General features: G+C 38.2%; 1 protein-coding gene and 1 long non-coding RNA gene across 3 annotated transcripts; one reads left to right on the top strand and one right to left on the bottom strand.

The window, feature by feature from the left end:
- The first annotated feature begins 1,120 nt into the window (after positions 1–1,120).
- On the top strand, positions 1,121–17,199 carry LOC119889062 (girdin). Of its 2 annotated transcripts, none has more exons than XM_038699917.1 (8): positions 1,121–1,625; positions 3,150–3,307; positions 6,008–6,264; positions 7,997–8,084; positions 9,910–10,022; positions 10,739–10,876; positions 11,159–11,249; positions 16,362–17,199. In XM_038699917.1, exons 1-8 carry the CDS (start codon positions 1,529–1,531, stop codon positions 16,398–16,400), a joined length of 981 nt encoding a protein of 326 aa, XP_038555845.1. In that variant the 5' UTR covers positions 1,121–1,528; the 3' UTR covers positions 16,401–17,199. The 2 variants fall into 2 exon arrangements, with proteins under 2 accessions (XP_038555845.1, XP_038555846.1); XM_038699918.1 differs by having other exon boundaries at positions 1,132–1,625; positions 11,162–11,249.
- LOC119889063 lies at positions 2,428–6,073 on the bottom strand. The gene is made up of 2 exons (XR_005441994.1): positions 5,987–6,073; positions 2,428–3,351 (listed from the first exon to the last, which is right to left on the bottom strand). It is a non-coding gene; the product is annotated as an uncharacterized LOC119889063 (long non-coding RNA).
- Positions 17,200–18,936: the final 1,737 nt, after the last annotated feature.

Genomic DNA, 18,936 nt, shown 5'->3' with positions numbered 1-18,936 from the left:
ACATATTAAATGGTGATAATGAAAACTCTGGGATATATTACAATCCTTTAAGGGTATTATTATTATTAAATGAATAAATGACATGCAAAGACTGGAAAGCACTTAGCACATATCTCCACCGAGGCGGCACAGTTCTCTTATTTTTTTTATCCTAATGATTGAAAATGGATCCAGATCCAGATCTGCATTACAACACACACAGTAGCAGACAGCGGTGGATCATTTTAGATCCTTTACTGAAGTTAAGTACTAATACCACACTGTAAACGTACTCTTTAACAAGTAAAGGTAAAGTACTCAAATGTCCCCTGTTGGTGTTATACTGTATAATATATATCATTAGATTATTATTTCTCACGCATTAATGTAAAAGCAGAATTTTACTGTTGTAGTTGTTTGACGTGGAGCTCAACTAATGATTATTTTCATCAATATTTTCTCAATTAATCAACTGATTAATTGGTTTTTATATAACCCAGAGCCTAAAGTGACACCTTCATAATGCTTATTTTGTCCAACCAATAGTCCAAATCTCAAAATTATTTAAAAATAATAATAAAAAGCATTAAAATAATTTAAACTCAAATTTTCACATTTGTGAAATTAGATAATAGTTGCCAAATAATTTTCTGTCAATCCACCAATGATTGATTGATGAATTGTTTTAGCACTACTTTAATGTATTTGGAATTATAAAACATGTTTTTGTGTTTTTATGCAAAAATCTTAATTTTAAAGTAACTCAAGCTGTCAGTTACATGTAGTGTAGTAAAAAGAAAAATATGTAGTGCAGTAGAAGTAGAAAGTGGCATTAAAAGAAAAGACTCAAGTAAAGTACCTCAAATTTGTACTTAAGTACAGTACTTGAGTAAATGTACTAAGTTACATTCTACCCATAGTGACTACAATATGTGTATCAGTGAAGTAGTTGCTCATGAGGTTATATTCTACACAAACTAAGACACACCACTGACACCTGAGATTTAAAATACAAGATGTTATTACATGCCAATGGTATTTTCCTCTATTCAATCTGTTATGCAATCCTATATAATAAAAGTACTACCCTGAGGCTGCTGCTGTAAAGACGCTTGCCTGCTAGACACAACATGCCTGACTTACTTTAGCTCTCTCCTGCAGCACTCGTTGCCTTGGGGGAGAATTTTAAAATCTGCACATAGCATCAGATCATACTCTTAATTTGTGCATGAAACAAGTCATAGTTTTCCAAGTTATTCAATCAGAACACATTAAGCCTGAAAATACACAGAGAACACACACACCAACAGCACCCCCAACCTCCGTGTTATGAAAACAGCAGCTTGGATTAATGCTTAAACTTGCCCTCTATAGGTGCGCTCCAGGTCTGAGTCTTCTTTAAGAAAGACTTCACGGACAGGGAGAGTGAAATATTCCAGGAAATGTGCACACCGCGTTCTTTCTGTCCATGTGGGACACACCCACTGTGCCCTAAGGATCATGGGAAGGTGGAAGAAGCTTTAGATTGACAAGTACAGTTCAGACACAGATGAGCATGAGGAGGTTTTTCCAAGCACACAGGGATGAAGACTATAGTCAGATCCAGTATCTGACGGCCAAGTGCACCCGCCTGGCTCATGATAAAGGTAAGTCATGGAGGCCAAGACTTTGACCTCTGAGGATTCAGTTACACATTTACATTTTAGAGCCACTACTAAAGCATGCAGGTTCAGTCTGGTGTTACCTGCCATTATTTCCTTATTGTCGGTTATGTTATTTGTGACTCCTCTAATTGACATTTTTTTAAATTGTTCTTGAGGCACCAATAACTAATTTAGTACTCACATAGGTCTGTGGTATCTAAAAGTTTGTACTTCCCGCTATTTACTGGATTAAAGTTGTGTTTAAATCTGGTTTTGTGCCATAAAATACAGAAAGACTGTACAATAATGGATTATAACTCCACTAGACAAGAAATCAGCTTAGGTTTGAGCACTTACCAATGAAACATGTCTTAAGACATAAAAGCTTTTGAACCATTAATGTAAACCAACGTCTGCTTGGTCCGTGTCTATGAGTTGTGTGCACAGTAATGAAAGGGTAATTTCCTCTCTCTCTGACTGACTGTTTTTAGAGGCCTTAAGAGGTTAGACTGGACAGTATTTGACTAAAGTCAGAAAAATAAACATGCTTTTAAGCAGCAGAAATTTGTTTTTTTTTTTCTTAACCTGTTAGTTTAAAACACATTAGTATGGCATTTGCAGAAAGGGTGAGCCTCGTGCCCTGGCAGGGTTAGTACTTGTGATATATAACACCGAAATTGAAGTTGTGGTGGCTGCAGTGTTGATGCAATGTGATGTCTGCAATTTGAAGTATTTTCAACCTCATCTGTAACAGATTGTACCACCACCACACCTCACGATTTCCAAAGAATTTCACAATCAGTGCACAGTGCTAAACTTCAATGACTAGGTTTGCCAGCTGTAAACCATCAAATTTACAATATGCATATAATACATATTTTAAATTAAAAAGGTCTGCTCTGTCAAGACTTTCTTCATTAAGGGGCACATTTTAGGTATAACAGCAGTATATTTAGTTAAAACCAAACAATAGCACACAATATGGAATAGTATAATAATACTAAGAAGAGATGAGAAAACAGACGCCTAGTAGTAGTGTGGGAACTGTAAGAGAGAAATCTGACCTTTATCAACCTCTGTTGATGACCAGTAGGAGATATAATCATAATAATCACATCTACAGTACGAGATGTGGACAATAAAGGGACATTTGCACATGGGAGATGAGAGCGGCTGTGGAGCAGAGATCCAAAAGAAATGCGTGTAAAAAATATATTAAGACACTTAACTCCCACATGAGCACAGCAATGAGGTGAGGAGGGTGGGAATGTCTTAAAACTCCAATGAGAGGAAAGTTTTTCAATGCCAGAAATGTCAGCAGCTGATATACGACCCTACATTTAAAGTGTTATGGTTTAAAACATTATTTTATGCTGTGGGCAGTAAAAAAATGTTCTTTTTCATTAACTTTCATTAAAACACGTCCAAGTGGCACAGATTCAGCAGATCTTCTGTTTTAATGAAAATCATCTACAGCTTTGGTTCAGCGGTCCAGCCTGACTTTGGTTCTGTTCTCTGTGGCTGCAGCGGTGCTCGACAGGGAGTTCCTGGTGTCCAGAGACAGGGAGAGGAAGCTGCAGAATGAACTGGAGGCTACGACCGCTCAGCTCCTCCACCAGGAGCAGATGAACCTGGAGCTCAGGATGAAGCAGGACCAACTCATTAGCAGGATCCACCAGCAGCAGGTGAACAGAGTATGAATTAGATGTCGATCAGAGGCTGAGCTGCTCTGTGGACAGAAAAAAAGAACTAATCTCATTATTTGATTTAAACTGGGTGGGGTCATTTATATACAGTTATATTAGATCTCAAAGCTGCTGTAATCAATATTTTTATATCAACAATGGATCAAATGTGTACATGAAAGGAGTCTCGAGAAGTCTCCATAGAATTATGACCCAGCTCTGCAGATGCCACTAAGCTGTAAGGAGCATTTTAGCATCTTTCAGCTCATCGTTTTGGTTAGTGACTAGCTGGTGAAGATAGATCGAGATATTCTTCTGAGGAGTTGGTGGAGAGGATAACAGGGTAAAAGAAGAGTAAATATTTGACTGAAATTCTTCAAGTTAACACAAACGCAACTTTAAATGAATGATAATGTTGAATGAATGTGTAAGTAGACAACTGTTTGGCTCTCAAGTTTTATCAAAAGTTTGGAGTAAGATAACGTATGTTAGAGGAGGAGCCACCCAAATATTTGCAGCAGCGGCCCCTCGGCCACAGCCAGTTCTGGGGCCGAGGGGCCCAGAATACTAGTAGTTAAATTTGACCTATAATTTGTAATTGACCCGAACAAATACAAATTATAACAATAGGTAAATTGGATAAAAGAATATTTAAATATAAATACTTCGATTTCAAAAATACAAATGTATTTACCTATTGTATTTAAATAAATTTGGCCCCAGACGAGACCACTGAACAGCAGTGCTGTACACATAGGCCTACAGTAGGATGGCAGAACTTGCCCTACGCCTGTTAGCCAAGCTGTGTGTGTGAGTAGGCTACACATTTCAGCTTATGAATGGTGTTTTGTGTTGTAAGTGTTTGTTGCACATTTTAATTACTAGGGGGCTCCCACTTGAAGCACTGTGGCTCAAGGCCAGACATTTACACCATCATGATGGATGATAGCTTTCCGTCCACAGCCAGAAAATAGAAAAATATTTATAGTCCTTTCCTTAGTTTCAGACAGCCAAAGCTAAGCCCAGTGGTGGACAGAAACAAAGTAGTACTGTACGTAAGTACATAAGGTATTTGTACTGAACTTGGGTATTTTCTCTTCATGCCACTTTCTACTTCTTCACCACATCTCAAATGGAAATATTGTAGCTACGTTTTACTTTATCTGACAGCTTTTTTTTTTTTTTTTTACACACACAAAACGTAGGATGCTTTGATATAAATTAAATTACTTAATAGTTTATAGAAGTCCAGCTAGTAGAACTGTTTTGGTATTTGTAATTTTTTTTAAATTTTATGGTTCCAGCTTCACAAATGTGAAGATTTGCTGCTTTTACTTTTCATAATTGTAATGTATTTTCAATCATTTTGAGGTTTGGACTGACAAAACAAGCATTGTGAAAGTCTCACTTAGGGCCCTGGGTAACTGTGACAACATTTCTCACTATTTTCAGAATTTATTACAATCGATCAATCAGCTAGTGTATTAGCCTATGCTGCTACAGGCTTATGGACTCAAGAGATTAGAAAGACTAACATATTTTTCTTTACTATAAGCTGCATTAAGTGATTCTTTTTAGCAGCTTATGTTCCACCTTTTCACCAGGTAGTCTCTAATGTTGTCTGCCGTTTGGTGCTGGAAAGGTAACTGTTGGTGTACAGTGGGTTTATCAGAGTTTTACTGAAAAAGCTGATTGTTTCTGCTGAAAGTGCTGAGACTAAACCAGTAAGTAAATGTGCCGTGAAACCAGAACTATTAGTTTAAAATGGCTAAAAAGCTCTGTAGAGCTGCAGAGTTAGCTAATAATTCTCTGTGGCTTTGCCACAAAGAGCGACTTCTTTCACCTAATCATGATTCCCAAAACAACATTCAGCTCTTTTTTAATAATTGATAATTAGTCTTGTTAGGAAGTACTTATCTGTCCAACTCAGAGTGAATATTTTAATTTGTGTCATTTCACCTTGTAGTGTTTAACCTCATTACAATCCTATCATTTAAATGCACATAGCCATGACCATACCAGCAGGCCACCTATGCCACAATTACTGAAATTACACTGGAATTAGACTACCAGTAAATGCCAGTGTTAACATACTGTAAATGCAGACGTTTTGGCAGTGGTTACCAACCTTTTGGGTTTTTTTTCCCCTTGACCCAGGTCGCATTGGTATGAGCTTTAATCTGTAAGTAGCTCTTTTGTCAGACTGCTATATTTCAATACTTGCCTGGATCCTAATATCTTTGTAATGATCCCAATAGTTTGGGATTTTCAAAGTTAGATTTTTTCATATATTTAGAAATTGGATGTTTCACCTAATGTGCAAAGTATTTTTTTTTTAGCAGTACCCTGCTTCACATTCATCCTGTTTTAAACTGTTTACTAGGGAGCTTCACGGTAACACATTATTAGCTCTTCTAGAAACCTCAACGGTATTTGTTACAGATTTGGAGACACTCAGTTTGCCATATAGATCTGATACAGCATCAAGTTTAGGCTTGTCACAAACTCGTGCAAGTTATGTTTGGGTATGTTTACCTTTTTATGCATCTGTATTAGATGATATGAAGCTTTTGTAAGTAACAAGCTAATGGTATGTGAATTAATATGGATAGCTTAAAGGCGTGTTCTTATCTCTGAACATGTTTATAGATGAGAATGTGTGTGCAAATGTGTCAGTACCTCCATGTGTTTCCCCTGAAGGACCTGGTTGACTTGCTGCAGCAGCGTGTGGTCTTGCTGGCTGAGGAGAGCTTTAGGGACGGAGAGCTGCTGCACCAGGTCCGCTCAGAGCTGCTGTGTCTGCAGAGCTCTGAGGTGAAGCTGGAGGGCCTGGTGGAGCAATTGCATGCTAAGGCCCAACACAGTGCTGTGGTGGCAGAGAACCTGCAGGCAGAGCTGCACGCTGAGGCCATGTGCAGATCTGCGCTGACGGAGAGCCTGCAGGCAGAGCTGCGCAGGTAGGCCCATAACAAATGTCAGCTCCTCTGCATGAAATCAAGAGCAAACCCATGCAAGCAATCTACTCCCTCACTTTTATTATGTGTTACATATTGCGTCTTGTCATTGATAAGCCACATGCGGAAAGCTAAAATAGTATGTTTTTAGCATTTTGCGTTTTTTGAAAGCAAACCATGGAGAGGTATCTTTGGGTTCTGGACAGTACAGGCAAACTGAAGATGTGACATTTGGCTTTGGTAAGAAAATAATTAATTAATAGTAAAAGTAATTATTAGTTGCAGCCCAGAACTACTTCATAGTTCTGATTTACATTCATTTTATTAACTGAAGAAAATTTTTGATCTTTTCCAGAAGAATTATTTTTTCGTGACAGTTTTGAACTGGTTCACTGTAATGTGTATCCACCTATGTGTACATCAATGGTGATGATACTAAAATGATTAAAAGTTAAAAGTGTAGCACAAACCTACTGTGCTTTAGACGGGACATCTCGGAGGAAATACCTGAAAAAATGATTGTTGTAACCTGTCATACTCTTTGTTTTTCTTACCCATGTTGAATTGTTGATGGTTTGATTTAAACACATTCCTCCATGATCCACCCAGCTGTTAAAACTGAAGAAAATATAAAAAACAATATTAACCCAGATAAGGCCGCGGACTAAGAAAAGAAACACTGAAATTAATAAAAAAAACACTAACATCTGATTACCATCTCCAGCAAACTGAAGCCAAGTGAAGCTGTCAGCGGCTGCTCTGCAAACCCGCAGAGAAGAACCTCATTTCAAACTGTTGCCTCAAGACTGAATAAAAACATTGAGTTCGGACCTGCGATTTTAAGTCAGCAGAAATGCAGTGCTGTGCCTCAATCTGCTGACTTTAAATCCCTGTGGAGAGTTGGCTTAGTGTCAGAAAACGTTATCACATTATGATTCCAGGGATACGGCAGCCCATGAGTCAGCAGATGAAAGGAATCTTAACATTAGCAGAGAGCTGAATATTTACATTTTTACATTTGCCTTAAAATGATTATTGACTTTACATTAAATGCATTGATACAATCGTGGAAATGAATCTCATTAGCTTGTCTGTGAGAGAGTAGCATGGACCACAGAGGGATGAAAATAGAAATCCAGACGAACAGAAAGATCTGTGGAAGAAACACCTGTAAAAACAGAAAAGAATAAGGAACATTATTCCAGTTATGAGCAATCCAAGCACTAAACATTCATATATCACACTTAAATGTAGACTTAAAGTCTTTTAAATTAAAAGTATGTGTGATACTCCTTTCTCTAATTTCTTATAATGACTTTTTTCTTTTTTAAAGTAAAATATTAAAGTAGTAGAAATAATGTCTATTTTATATGAATTAAATTATTTATTTGTACTGCACCACATGAGACAAACATTAATTATTCCAAATAGAAAGCTATACATATATTATCACATATAAATATAATTATATTTGAGATAGGGGATTTTCTTTTAATGATATACAGTGGCGTTAATGTGTGAATATAATCTGCTGTGTTTTTTTGTATTAGTGTAAGAGATCCAATGGATAGAGTTTAAATGTATGTCAGATTGCCAAAATATAAAAATAATTATATAAAGTCAATTAAAGGTCAATTTATTTAATTTATTTATATATTAATGAGTTTTCTGTCTAGCAGCTTACAAACATGATGCACATGCACAGATACAGTCTTTTTGTATTTTTCACCAACAGTAAGACAGTGGAGTTGGAGGAGCTCCAAGAAACCAACAAAACTTTGACAGAGAAGCTGATGGATTTACGCATCGCTCATCAGAAGAAGGTAAGGGAACAAATTTTAGGAGAGAAATATACAGAAATGAATGCAACACGTTCTGTGAGAAACAGGTCAGTTCTTACATTTCTGCCTGCAGGAGCTGGTGAAGCACTAAAGTGTAGCTTCACTAATTAATCTGTGTATTCATGTTTTCTGTCAAATAAATTTATTTAGCCCAATATCGCAAATGACATATTTCCTTAAGGTGCTCTACAGTCTGTAGAGCCTACGACCCTCTGTCCTCACTTTCTTCAGAGCCACCAGACATCAGTATTTGACGTTCAACATTAGAGTTGCAACTATCGATTTTTGTTTCAATTAATTTGCTGATTATTTTCTTTATTAAAGGTAGGGTTATCCAATTCTGGAGAAATCCAGTACCATGACAAATACCATCATATAGACAGCTAGCAGACCGTGAGGAGATTAAATTAGAATTGCTTTCCCTACCTTTAATAGATTTTGTTTGGTCTATAAAATATCATAAAATACTGAAAAATGCTCCTAAACCAAAAGATATTACATTTTACTATTATAGAAGTCTAATAAAACAATCATATAATTATATTTAAGCAGGCTGGAACGAATGAAATAACTCAAAACAATTAATTCACTATGAAAATCACTGCCCTAATTTTTCAACAAATTGTTTAAGATCTATGTTCATTCAGCTCAATACCTAAATAAATTATGGGCCCTGTTTATATCTTTAGGTCTTTTTCACTTACAGATTAACAATGTTGATACGTAGAGCACATTAGTCATTTCTATTTTCAGTGACATGAAGGAAATAATTGGTAGTATAAAGTATAAGCTTGAGGGCTAAAGATAATGCATTGTGCATCATAATCCACATGTGAAATGACTGCTTGTTCTTGTGGGCTGTGTGATTATATACTAATGTGGCGTGATTAATTAATGAGATTGTTCAAACACATTCAACAACAACAAACCAAACATTTAATTTACCCACCAGCATCTAACAGAACAATATAAATGCCTACATTTAGTAACCAGAGGAGATATAAAGAAGTTATGCTCCAAACAAATGTGCTGCTCAGTGGTTGTCCAGCAGATGTCAGGATTGGACATGTTGTTCAACACTGCTTTGGTCTTTTCCTGTTGAGCATAAATAGATAAATAATGGACTTTTAATGGTTTTATACTGAATGTCTCTTTGTCAAGCTTGCAGCCAACTCCTCCAGAAATAATGCAGCACAACATCACACCGCTGCCAGCCCCTCCGAACAGAAATACTGGATTAACAGTGTTTATGCTTTTTCTCAGGCTAGTTAAGGTCAATGTGTCAGCACGCCAGTTAAAGACAGTAAATAACAAGTCTGCTGTTAGATTATGAATAATTAATTACATGAAACATAAAACCTCAAGGTTTGAATTTATGTACTGTGGGCAAACCTTTAATACTACAACCACCCCAGACAACAAGCTAATCCAGATTTTGCTGGCATTAAGTTTGTATTAATGTGTATTGAGTCTGGGCTTTTGTGAAACATTCCTCCACACTGTCAAGATGTTTTATTTACTGGCCCCTGATTCAACCAGTCCATCAAATAGCAGACAATCCAGGTCTACAACTATTTATCCTGTTGGACAGCTGCACATATCCAACACAACAACACAACAGTGAGTCAGCGAAAAACTTAATGAGAACATTTATTTGTGGTGGTAAAGTCAGTGAATTAAGTTCTGGGAGTCGGAGATTAAGTCTGACCCTGATGCATTCGCTCATCTTTCTAGAGTCTGTTCCATCGTCCTCATTAGTTCCTACTATCACATCCTGGAAATAAAATAATGTTGTCTTGTCTCTGAGGTGAGGGAACTGCAGCAGGAAAATGAGGGGAGTCTGGTGAAACTGCAGGAGACAGCAGAGCAGTTTGAGTGGCTCTGTCAGCAACAGCGCTACTGGATGTGTTGTGTCAAGAGGTGGGTATTTTCTCCCTGAACCTCTGGAATTATACGCAGCATCTGATACACAAGAGCAGACATTTAAGGCCCCCACACACAACTTTCCTAACAAGCAACATAAAGACACTGTTAACTGTGGACATCAGAACAGTACTGGTTATTTCACATGACATATTTATGTGTTTGTGTTTTGTCTGTGCTCTTCTCACTTGCTACAATTGGGCATGCACGGCAGGCCTATGCTGAAAAAAAGCTACTGTCAGGTATTTTCACAAAGAAATTAAAATGTAAAGAAATACTTTAAACATTTTGGGAAATTCGCTTACTTACTTTCTTGGTTTCCTGGCAACTTCACAGTGAATCACTGAGCCAGGCTAGCTGTTTTACCATTCATAGTATTTATGCTAAGCTAAGCTAAGCTCTTGTCAGCTAACTTTTGGAAAGAAGTTTTCCATAATGTCAAACTATTCCTGTAACCATTATTAATTTATAAATGAAGATTGATTGCTTCCTAGTAAAGGATCTGCATATCTATATGGGGCTTATATTGCTGCTTCCTTTTAAGTTCGATTAGACACTCACACGCTGTGTTTAGTACATTGTATATAAAAAACAGTTGAGTTTACTGAAATGAAGAGATGCAGAATCAAACACGGTGCAGGGATTTTACAAATGCATTTCATCGTCTAAAATCCTCAGCTGCTCACTGTGCATAAACAAATCTATTTCTATAGATTCAAAGACTGCATGATGAAGGAGAGGGGAGCTCTACAGGTCAGCATGTTGGAAAAGAAGGCTGAGAAGAGTTTACATGATGACAGTCCCACACAGAGCGCCCTCTCTCCCCTGCAGGACACTAAATGCTTTGACAGGTAAAGAAGAACGAACAGTGAGGAATAAAGTAGATCAGACAGACATAGCTCCAACAAACAAAAATATATCACTATGATAAAGCTACACATCTTTGAGAAAACAGCTCTGGAGTGTTTCAAAAACACTCCCACTGGGCATGAAATTAAGAAAACAAAATTCCTCTTCATTTCCCACCGTTTTAATAAATTTCCCACTTACTTTGGCCCACCACTGCATGCTTGCCAGTAACCAATGAATCTACACAGTGTTTACAACACGTCCAACTGACCTTTCTTTTGAAGCAGCAGAACATCGTGGGATGCAGATGCAATGGCTGACCTGAAGTCTCAGGTGGAGAAGTCAAACACGCTGCATGAGGAGCTCTTTAACCGGGTATCACATTCATTTTTCTTTCCATTGTGTTTCTTAATGGTAAGAAGCTCCATGGCTAAAAATTGCAAAGGTCTCATTCTGTTCACAAGCTCTTTGCAATGTCCAGATATCTTGTCGCAGCCTAAATGTCCTGCATAGTCCTTCTACATGTCAGAGTTCACCAGTTCAGGGTTTTGAAAGCTTTGGGTGGGAGGCACGTGCAAACCTCAGGGTTGAAATATTAGAGATTTATTAGGGAGGGCTAATATTCATCTGAGTATGCTTGCCAATCTCCAGAGGAGTTGCTGTACTGTCAGTTTTTCCAGAAATTACAGGTACGTCTTGAACAGGGGAGCTTAAGTGTGTTTTATTGTCTTCTGTAGTTACAAGTAAAGAGGGTTTGAAGGTACCAGTAGGGGTTACTGAAAGCTCTTTGGCAACCACAATGGAGCCATAAGGGTTCAGCACTTCTGACCTTCACAAACCTCTCATATGTAACGTGGGATTGAAATTAAGAGCATTTTCGTTTTCGATTTTTTGGATTATTTCATTTATTGTTTTGTCTAGAAAATGTCAGATAATAGAAATACTGAACAAGTCCCACAGACCAAGAAGATGGATTCATATAGCTTGTTTTATCGGAATTATGATATTCATTATATATGACATATATACTATTTGTCATATATGACAAATAAATGACTAAACTATTAATTCATCCATCGTCAACCGCTTATCCTGCGCACAGGGTCGCGGGGGCTGGAGCCAATTCCAGCTGACATCGGGTGAAAGGCGGGGTTCATCCTGGACAGGTCTCCAATCCATTGCAGCAACCAGTCACACTATTGTTGCTGTGAGGCCACAGAGTCATCCACTGGACCACCGTGCCGCCCCTAAACTATTAATTGATTATCAAAATAGTTGTGATTAAATAATGCAAATAATGTTTGCAACTCTAATGTGAAAGCAAAACAAATAAGAAAATTAAATTGCTTGATTTAACTAGAATCCTTGGATGAACCTTTATTTTAAGAGCAACCACTTCTATATTAAAACACTTGTGGATCAAAGACAACGACTGATCTGAAGACGAAATAGAAGACATCCAAAAAACAGGGCTAATATTCATCTGGGCGGGACTGCCAGTCCCTGCAGGGGTTGTCATACAGCCAGAACTCTGAAACTGGAGTCTCATCTTTGTTTTTGTCTTTTAAAGCTTGCTTGAAAACGTTTATGCAATCATTGGGTAACCGCAGAATGTTCCTTAAAGATCCTAACGAATGAACACTGACAGTATGTTCATAAGCTTTTGATGTGAAAGTCAGTCATGTGTTTGGTACACCCTGACCACCTTCATTAGTCCTTAGAGTTTTTGTGGAGATATATGAACGCCACGTTTCTCCTGAATATCTCCTGATATTAACAATATTTCAAATGACAATGTGAAAGTGTCTCTGGTAGTGATGAACCGACAGAGAGTTATAACCTGAATCTGAGTTTCAGGTTAATCTGTCCAGCCCACATCTGTACTGTTGGCTGAAAAACAAAAGCTCTTTATTAAAATTAGCTGGTGAAGATATAGTGAAGCATTTAGCAGCTAAAGAGACAGATATTTCCCTCAGGAGTTGGTTGAGAACAAAAACAGAGCTAAAACAGAGCGAATCTTGGACTTGGATCTTGGACACAAACACGACACCAGATGGATGCTAATGTTGCTCCATGACTGCTGGATGTGTAAATAAGAGACTTTCCCAACAACTTTACCATATCAGCTTAAAAGGTGATGATAGGTCAGTGCTGTCTTCACAACTTGTTGCCTTTGCAGCCAAGTGGCCATAAGAATCAGTTATTGCAGGTTTTTGTTCAAACAATCAACCAATGCTTTTTCTGTTGAGGACAGCCACCACATTCAAGTCTATTTTACATGTACTGTTCCCACTGGCTACAGTACAGTTGATTTAGATTTTAGAAGGAACGAGTATCTGAAGAGTGATCAGTGCAGTTTTTTGAAATCTCTGGATCGGAAACAAGTTCAGATCTCGAGGGTGAAATATTAGAAATCCAAAACACAGGACTAATATTCATCTGGGAATAGCTGCCAGTCCACAGTGGGCTTGCTGTGGTGCCAGGATTTTCAAAAAACCATTTGAAAGAGCATTGAAGTCTCATCAGGGTTTTTATTTTGTCTGACTTCTGTATATTTTAGCAAGGACATCCAACTCAGTGTTCAGCAGTTTTGCGGAGACAGTCGCGTGTGTCGTTGGAAAAAATTGCCATATCACCACAGACACTAGGGAGCACACAGGCTAGCTATAAATATTCATGAATTATTTTAATTGTGTATTTTAAAATGTGGGAATTTATTTTAAATAATAATAATAATTAACAATGCTACACAACCTGGGTACAAATTAGATTTTAGAAAAAAAGTAATTCCAGTACATTACAACTTGGGTCTTATTTGTGTAGTTTTGCGCAATTCTTTCTATCAGTAATCATAATATTGTACTCAGAAAGATCATTGTGGGGATCGAGAATAGAGCGACATCCAAAAGTCAAAGGATGCAAGACAAGATTCCCTGTAGAATGAGGGATTATTAACAACACGTTGATGTACTCATTTTGGTTTTGCCTAAAAAGATAATGGTAATTATAGCTCAAACTAGAAAAAATAAGTTCCTAGTTGCATGAGTGGATAAATGAATATGCCAGAGAATTATTATCTGAATTCACGGGAAGCTTCTAATCTAAAAAGTAATGACGTTTTGAGAGGGTCATTTGATATGATGTAATAATAGGGGGACCTCATCAGAGAGGGATCATACTGTACCTCTGATATGAGGGTTCATTCATTAATCTTTTAGGGTTAAGGTACATAAGTCCTGTAGGGGCCTTTCGAAATAAGAAAATATCCTCTACCTTCGGAGCGACCATTTAAGTCTTTTGAATTCTCTGGATCAGAGACAAGTGCAAATCTCAGGGGTGAAAAAGAAATTCAAAACACAGAGATTCATCTGAGGACGGCTGCCAGTCCCCTGTGGACTCACAGGGCTGCCAGAACAGGCTGGTGTCTAATCAATTTTTCTGTCTGTCTGCTTTAAAAAGTTAGAGGGCTTTGAGGAACTTTTGATTGCAAAACCATTTTGCAATCAAACAGGAACCCCACAATGTCCCACAAAGAACTCCATCAGGAGGTGTTCACAAATCCTGACAGGACCTCAAACACTTCATCCTCCTTGAGGATTTTTATGGGGAATAACCGAAAAAGTGCTCTTCTCGCTGCTTTGGGATTTTTAAAAGCTCCCACATCTTCAGAGTGACAAGTCCAGTGTTTTAAAGTCTGTGGATAAGAGGACGCCTGACAGACAGAACATAAAGCTGATACACGGATGGCTGCCAGTCCCCAGAGAACCTGCTGTGCTGCCAAAGCCTTGAGAGATCGCTGATACTTTCTGGGCACTGGAGTCACATCAGGCCTTTTCTCTGTCTGTCCATGTGTCTGTTGGCTGCGCACGGCTTCCCCCCAAGCCGTCCGGGTCCTCTTCCAAAGTAGCAGAGAGATGACTAATAATGACTAGAGGGAGGTGATTGCCAATAGCCCCTGTGCTTCATTCCCCTCACCTCTCACAGGCTCTGTGCTGCATTTCTTGAGATAATTATTCTGATTGAGTGCAGATGATGCAGGGTGCTTTTTTTCAGTCCCTGCAGAGCTGAGAGAGGGAGGAAATTTAGCTTCAGGAGCAGGGACTGCCAGAGACATAGAGGAAACAACCATGATAAAACACATTACCAGCTTTGACATGATTTATATCAACTGTAGATTCACACTCTGTAGACATGAGTATTGTTCTTAGATGCTAAAGAGATAAAACAGGGCCATAAGAGTCAAATCCACACCTTACCATATACAGTATAGCTTAAGTATGGTTTTAATGATTTGTAAGTTAAAAGACTTCTATGTTGTAAAACTGGGTTAAGGTTGGTTGAAAAGTGTTTGTTTTGTGTGTAGGTTATAGCTGTTCAAAGTGCATTTAGGAGGAGTTACGACCTATATACTAGTTCACATTCAAACATATTCTTTCTGACTGTACACACTATATTTCTGAGGCAGCAGTACTTGTCATTTAAACACATCTTCTTGCTTCTGAAGCCAAGCCATCTTTTCTTGTATCTCAAGGCTGACTAGTCTAACTGTCCTTAGACCGGAAAGGACGCCTCCATGACCGGGCACTAGTTTGCTGGGGATTCAAGCCTGACTGCCTTCAACATAGATCGATTTTAGTAACTCTGGCCTGTTCCCAAACACTAGAGTGCCAGGGTGGGTTTCACCAACTAGTTTGCAAACACTTGCCTACACCTAACAATGGTGCTAGGAGCCTTCTAAAGCTAAGCCAAGAGCTTGCCTTATTTGTGACCTCAGCACTCACACGTTACTCTGTGATTTGGTCACATAGCTTTCCCAAACCTTAGGCAAAGATAGTTGAAACATTACTACCTACTACCACCAGGATCTTCTTAGGTATTTTCATGATGTTACAGATGTCTATTTTCTGCCTGGAAAGAAAACATTTCCGTGGCCTACTCAGCCTTCTTAACATATGTTCTAGTGAAGCGGAGAAGGGCTAATCAGCACAGTTCTTGTAAAATTTGGTAAAGTTTTTGCATCGATTCACGCTGTACAGATTGCCTAAGGTTACAAATGTTGGTATAACAGAAGTAGCTCACTCAACATTTATTACTTCACATAGCTTTCCTTTAGCAAATCAGTAAATGGATGCAGCTGCCAAAATGCCTTTCACCATGAAAAACAGTGATTTTAGTCCTTGTCTGTACACCTGCTCTGTGGGCAGGATAACTCTTGCATCATGAAGTTAGAACCTACTTTCTAACAATTTAAATATATAGAAACTGATGTGCTGTTTGAACACCCGTTAAAACAACCTAGACATCTAAAAACATGCATTTTTCAGCCAGCATTAAGCCCTGTTTTAAGCCCACTTATTGCTAGATTACCATTACTTACTGGGACATTTTTTCCTGAAGGCATTGTTCTGTCCAAATTTCCGTCTTGCACATACTTAATGTTTATTGTCTTTGGTCATCTTCATTTACAGTTTATTTTTCTGTCCTCAGGCAGGGAGCCCTATCAACAGATACCAAAAACCTCCTTGAGGACACGAGCCTGGATTTGCCTTCTCTTTCTCTTCCCACCTTCTGCAAACCCTGTGTGTGGTTAACTTTGTGGAACACTTTCCAGTCATTGTCAACCAAAAAAAAAAAAACCTACTTGTGAAACCATACAGTTACCGTTTTTCTTCCACTATTGTTCACCTGTCTTGAAAAGAATGTGCTTCATGATATATCACTGAATTAAACGGTACAGTGTACTCCTGTCCTCCTTTTGCTGTGACACATGCACATCACATGTGCCCAAAGGTCCTATAGTAACATTTTCTTGTAATTGTCCATTATTCAGACCTTGTAATCAACACCACTAACAAAAGCAAAAACACCTGAGAATGTTCTCTTTTGTTGTTTTGCCAATTAATCCTCACAGGGGAAGCAGCAGCTGGTGCGCAGAGGAAACAACAAGCGTGTTGTTTAGACCAAAATGAAGCCCTACTGATTGTTCCCCCATTGAGAATCTGGTACATCTTGATCAGGTCTCCTCACTTATCATTTGGCTTTCACTTGTCAGCAAATGGCTTCATCATATGTGAACCATACATATGGTGTACAGGTAACAATTAACAGATGACGCAAATGTTTGGGGAAAGGCATTGGAATCACGGACTATGTCACATTACATTTTAGATGTTTATTCATTATTTTGTGACTATGCACGTTTGGATGTTGTTGCATCCAACAGTGAGTTAGTGAGTTGTGTCATAGACCATCATACTGCCGATCACTTGTGTTCACTTTCCAATGTTGCGCAACATCTTTAACAAAGTAAATACAAGTGACCCAACAGTGTGTGCAATTATTATGTTCTTCTCACATTAAGAAAACAATAAAACATTCTTACTGAAAGCAAAGGCAAAATGTTTACTGCCAACACAATAAATTGTCTTCCTACAGTAATAACCACATGAGTATCTCCTGGCAATGAAAAGCATGAGTAACATTTTCATGGTCATCATCAGCCACTTTAACACACTTTGGTAAGGTCAGAGATATGTTGTTTTCTGTAAATACTCAAAAAAAGTCAACATAGAATTGAAGCACGAAACCGGACGCATTAACTATTTAAATATTTAACAAAACCACAACCTTTTTCCTAACCTCAATCAAAAGTTTTAATAGCTTAAAACTAAGAGCATGTGGGATACAGGATGCAAATTCTAGTCTCAGGTGTCCAAGTCCTGTACGTTGTACCAATGTTAGTAGGAGGCAAGCATTGGATTCTACACTATTTTAAAGCGAGGATCAATACAATGAGAAACGTGAAGTAAATAAACATTCTTTTTTGCTTAGCATGTGCTTTAAAAGCAAATACTTTCCACCCACTCTTGTAAACAGTTTTCCACCCGGGGTTTAGTTCAGCATCTTAGTCATCTACCAAAACACTGAATTTCATTACCTCTCCCTGTGTGATAATGAGGGTGAGGTCCTAAGTTAATCCTAGATATTAAGGTGGGAGTGTACTTAGAATGAAGCTGACTTTGCATTAAAAAGAAACACACTTATTGTTTGTCCATTTACACTCTATGCCAGTTGGGTCACATGCAAATTAAACAAAAAGCTGTAGGGGAATATGAGGATTTAGAAGTGGTTTAATGGGTCATAAAGGTACAAATATCTTCTAACAAACTCAACAACACAGATCCAGTGGTCAACTCTGTCAAAAACTCTGAGGGAGGAAAGGAAATGAAGATGCTTCTCTATAAGGAAACAAATAATGGCCAGATTTAGAGTCTCACTTATTGCTGGTATGTGTAAAAAATGTGAGTAGCTCAGCCACCACCACTGAAATATTTGGCAGGCTCTGGTGTTAGGGGCTTTTACTACTTTGACATTAATATCGATAATTTAAAAAAACCTTATTTGGTGGTGAGAGAAGATTTCTGCACACTTAAGTCAATACAGTGTAATACAATTTGTAGCATCAAACCAAACCATTTTAGAATCCATTACTTATATGAAAATTTTCATGGTGTAAACGTTTTTCCTTGAGGCACTTGTCTGGTGAGATCCAAGGATTTAAGGACTTTGTTAGGTGCAAGTTAGTGATTAATTCTTGTGCCATATTTTACTAAGAATTTCCTTCAACATCAGTTTATTTTCTATGAAATGTCAATCCTCATTTAAATGTGAAATTATATCCATGTTTGTTTTTTGGCCTTTTGGAACTGTATTTCAGGTCATTTTGCTACAAGCTGGGGCATCTCTAGACAGGAACACATTGGAGTCTTGAATTTGGTTCAGTTTTGAGTTCTAGGATGCATCTCCATCAAGTGTCACGCCAGGTGGTCCGTGTGGGTTTGACCCTGAACGAGCATGAACAACATGAGAAAGGAATTTGTGCATTGTGTTAATACTTTCAAGTCGAAACCGAACAGAAGCGAGGTGATGCTGTTCTCAGGCTGCAGGACCCAGCGTTACGTCTTGTCAGAAAGGAGTGGCCCCAGATTTGCGGTGGCGCCCCGGCCACAAGGGACATCAGTGGCAGCAGTGGCAGGCAGCCTGCCCTCTGACTGCCAAGCGC

This window comes from Micropterus salmoides, unplaced genomic scaffold (genome assembly GCF_014851395.1).
Source record: "Micropterus salmoides isolate LMB-PRFRI ecotype aquatic unplaced genomic scaffold, ASM1485139v1 Ms_hic_scaffold_5, whole genome shotgun sequence".
In the NCBI taxonomy this organism is placed as follows: Eukaryota; Metazoa; Chordata; class Actinopteri; order Centrarchiformes; family Centrarchidae; genus Micropterus; species Micropterus salmoides.
Note: the sequence above shows the minus strand (reverse complement) of the source record. Positions and strands in the feature narration are given on the sequence as shown.

Coding starts and splice junctions, on each gene's coding strand:
- LOC119889062 (XM_038699917.1), top strand. CDS start 1,529: ATGAGCATGAGGAGGTTTTTCCAAGCACACAGGGATGAAGACTATAGT. Junction 10,023..10,738: donor TGGATGTGTTGTGTCAAGAG/GTGGGTATTTTC, acceptor CTATTTCTATAG/ATTCAAAGACTGCATGATGA. Junction 11,250..16,361: donor ATGAGGAGCTCTTTAACCGG/GTATCACATTCA, acceptor TTCTGTCCTCAG/GCAGGGAGCCCTATCAACAG.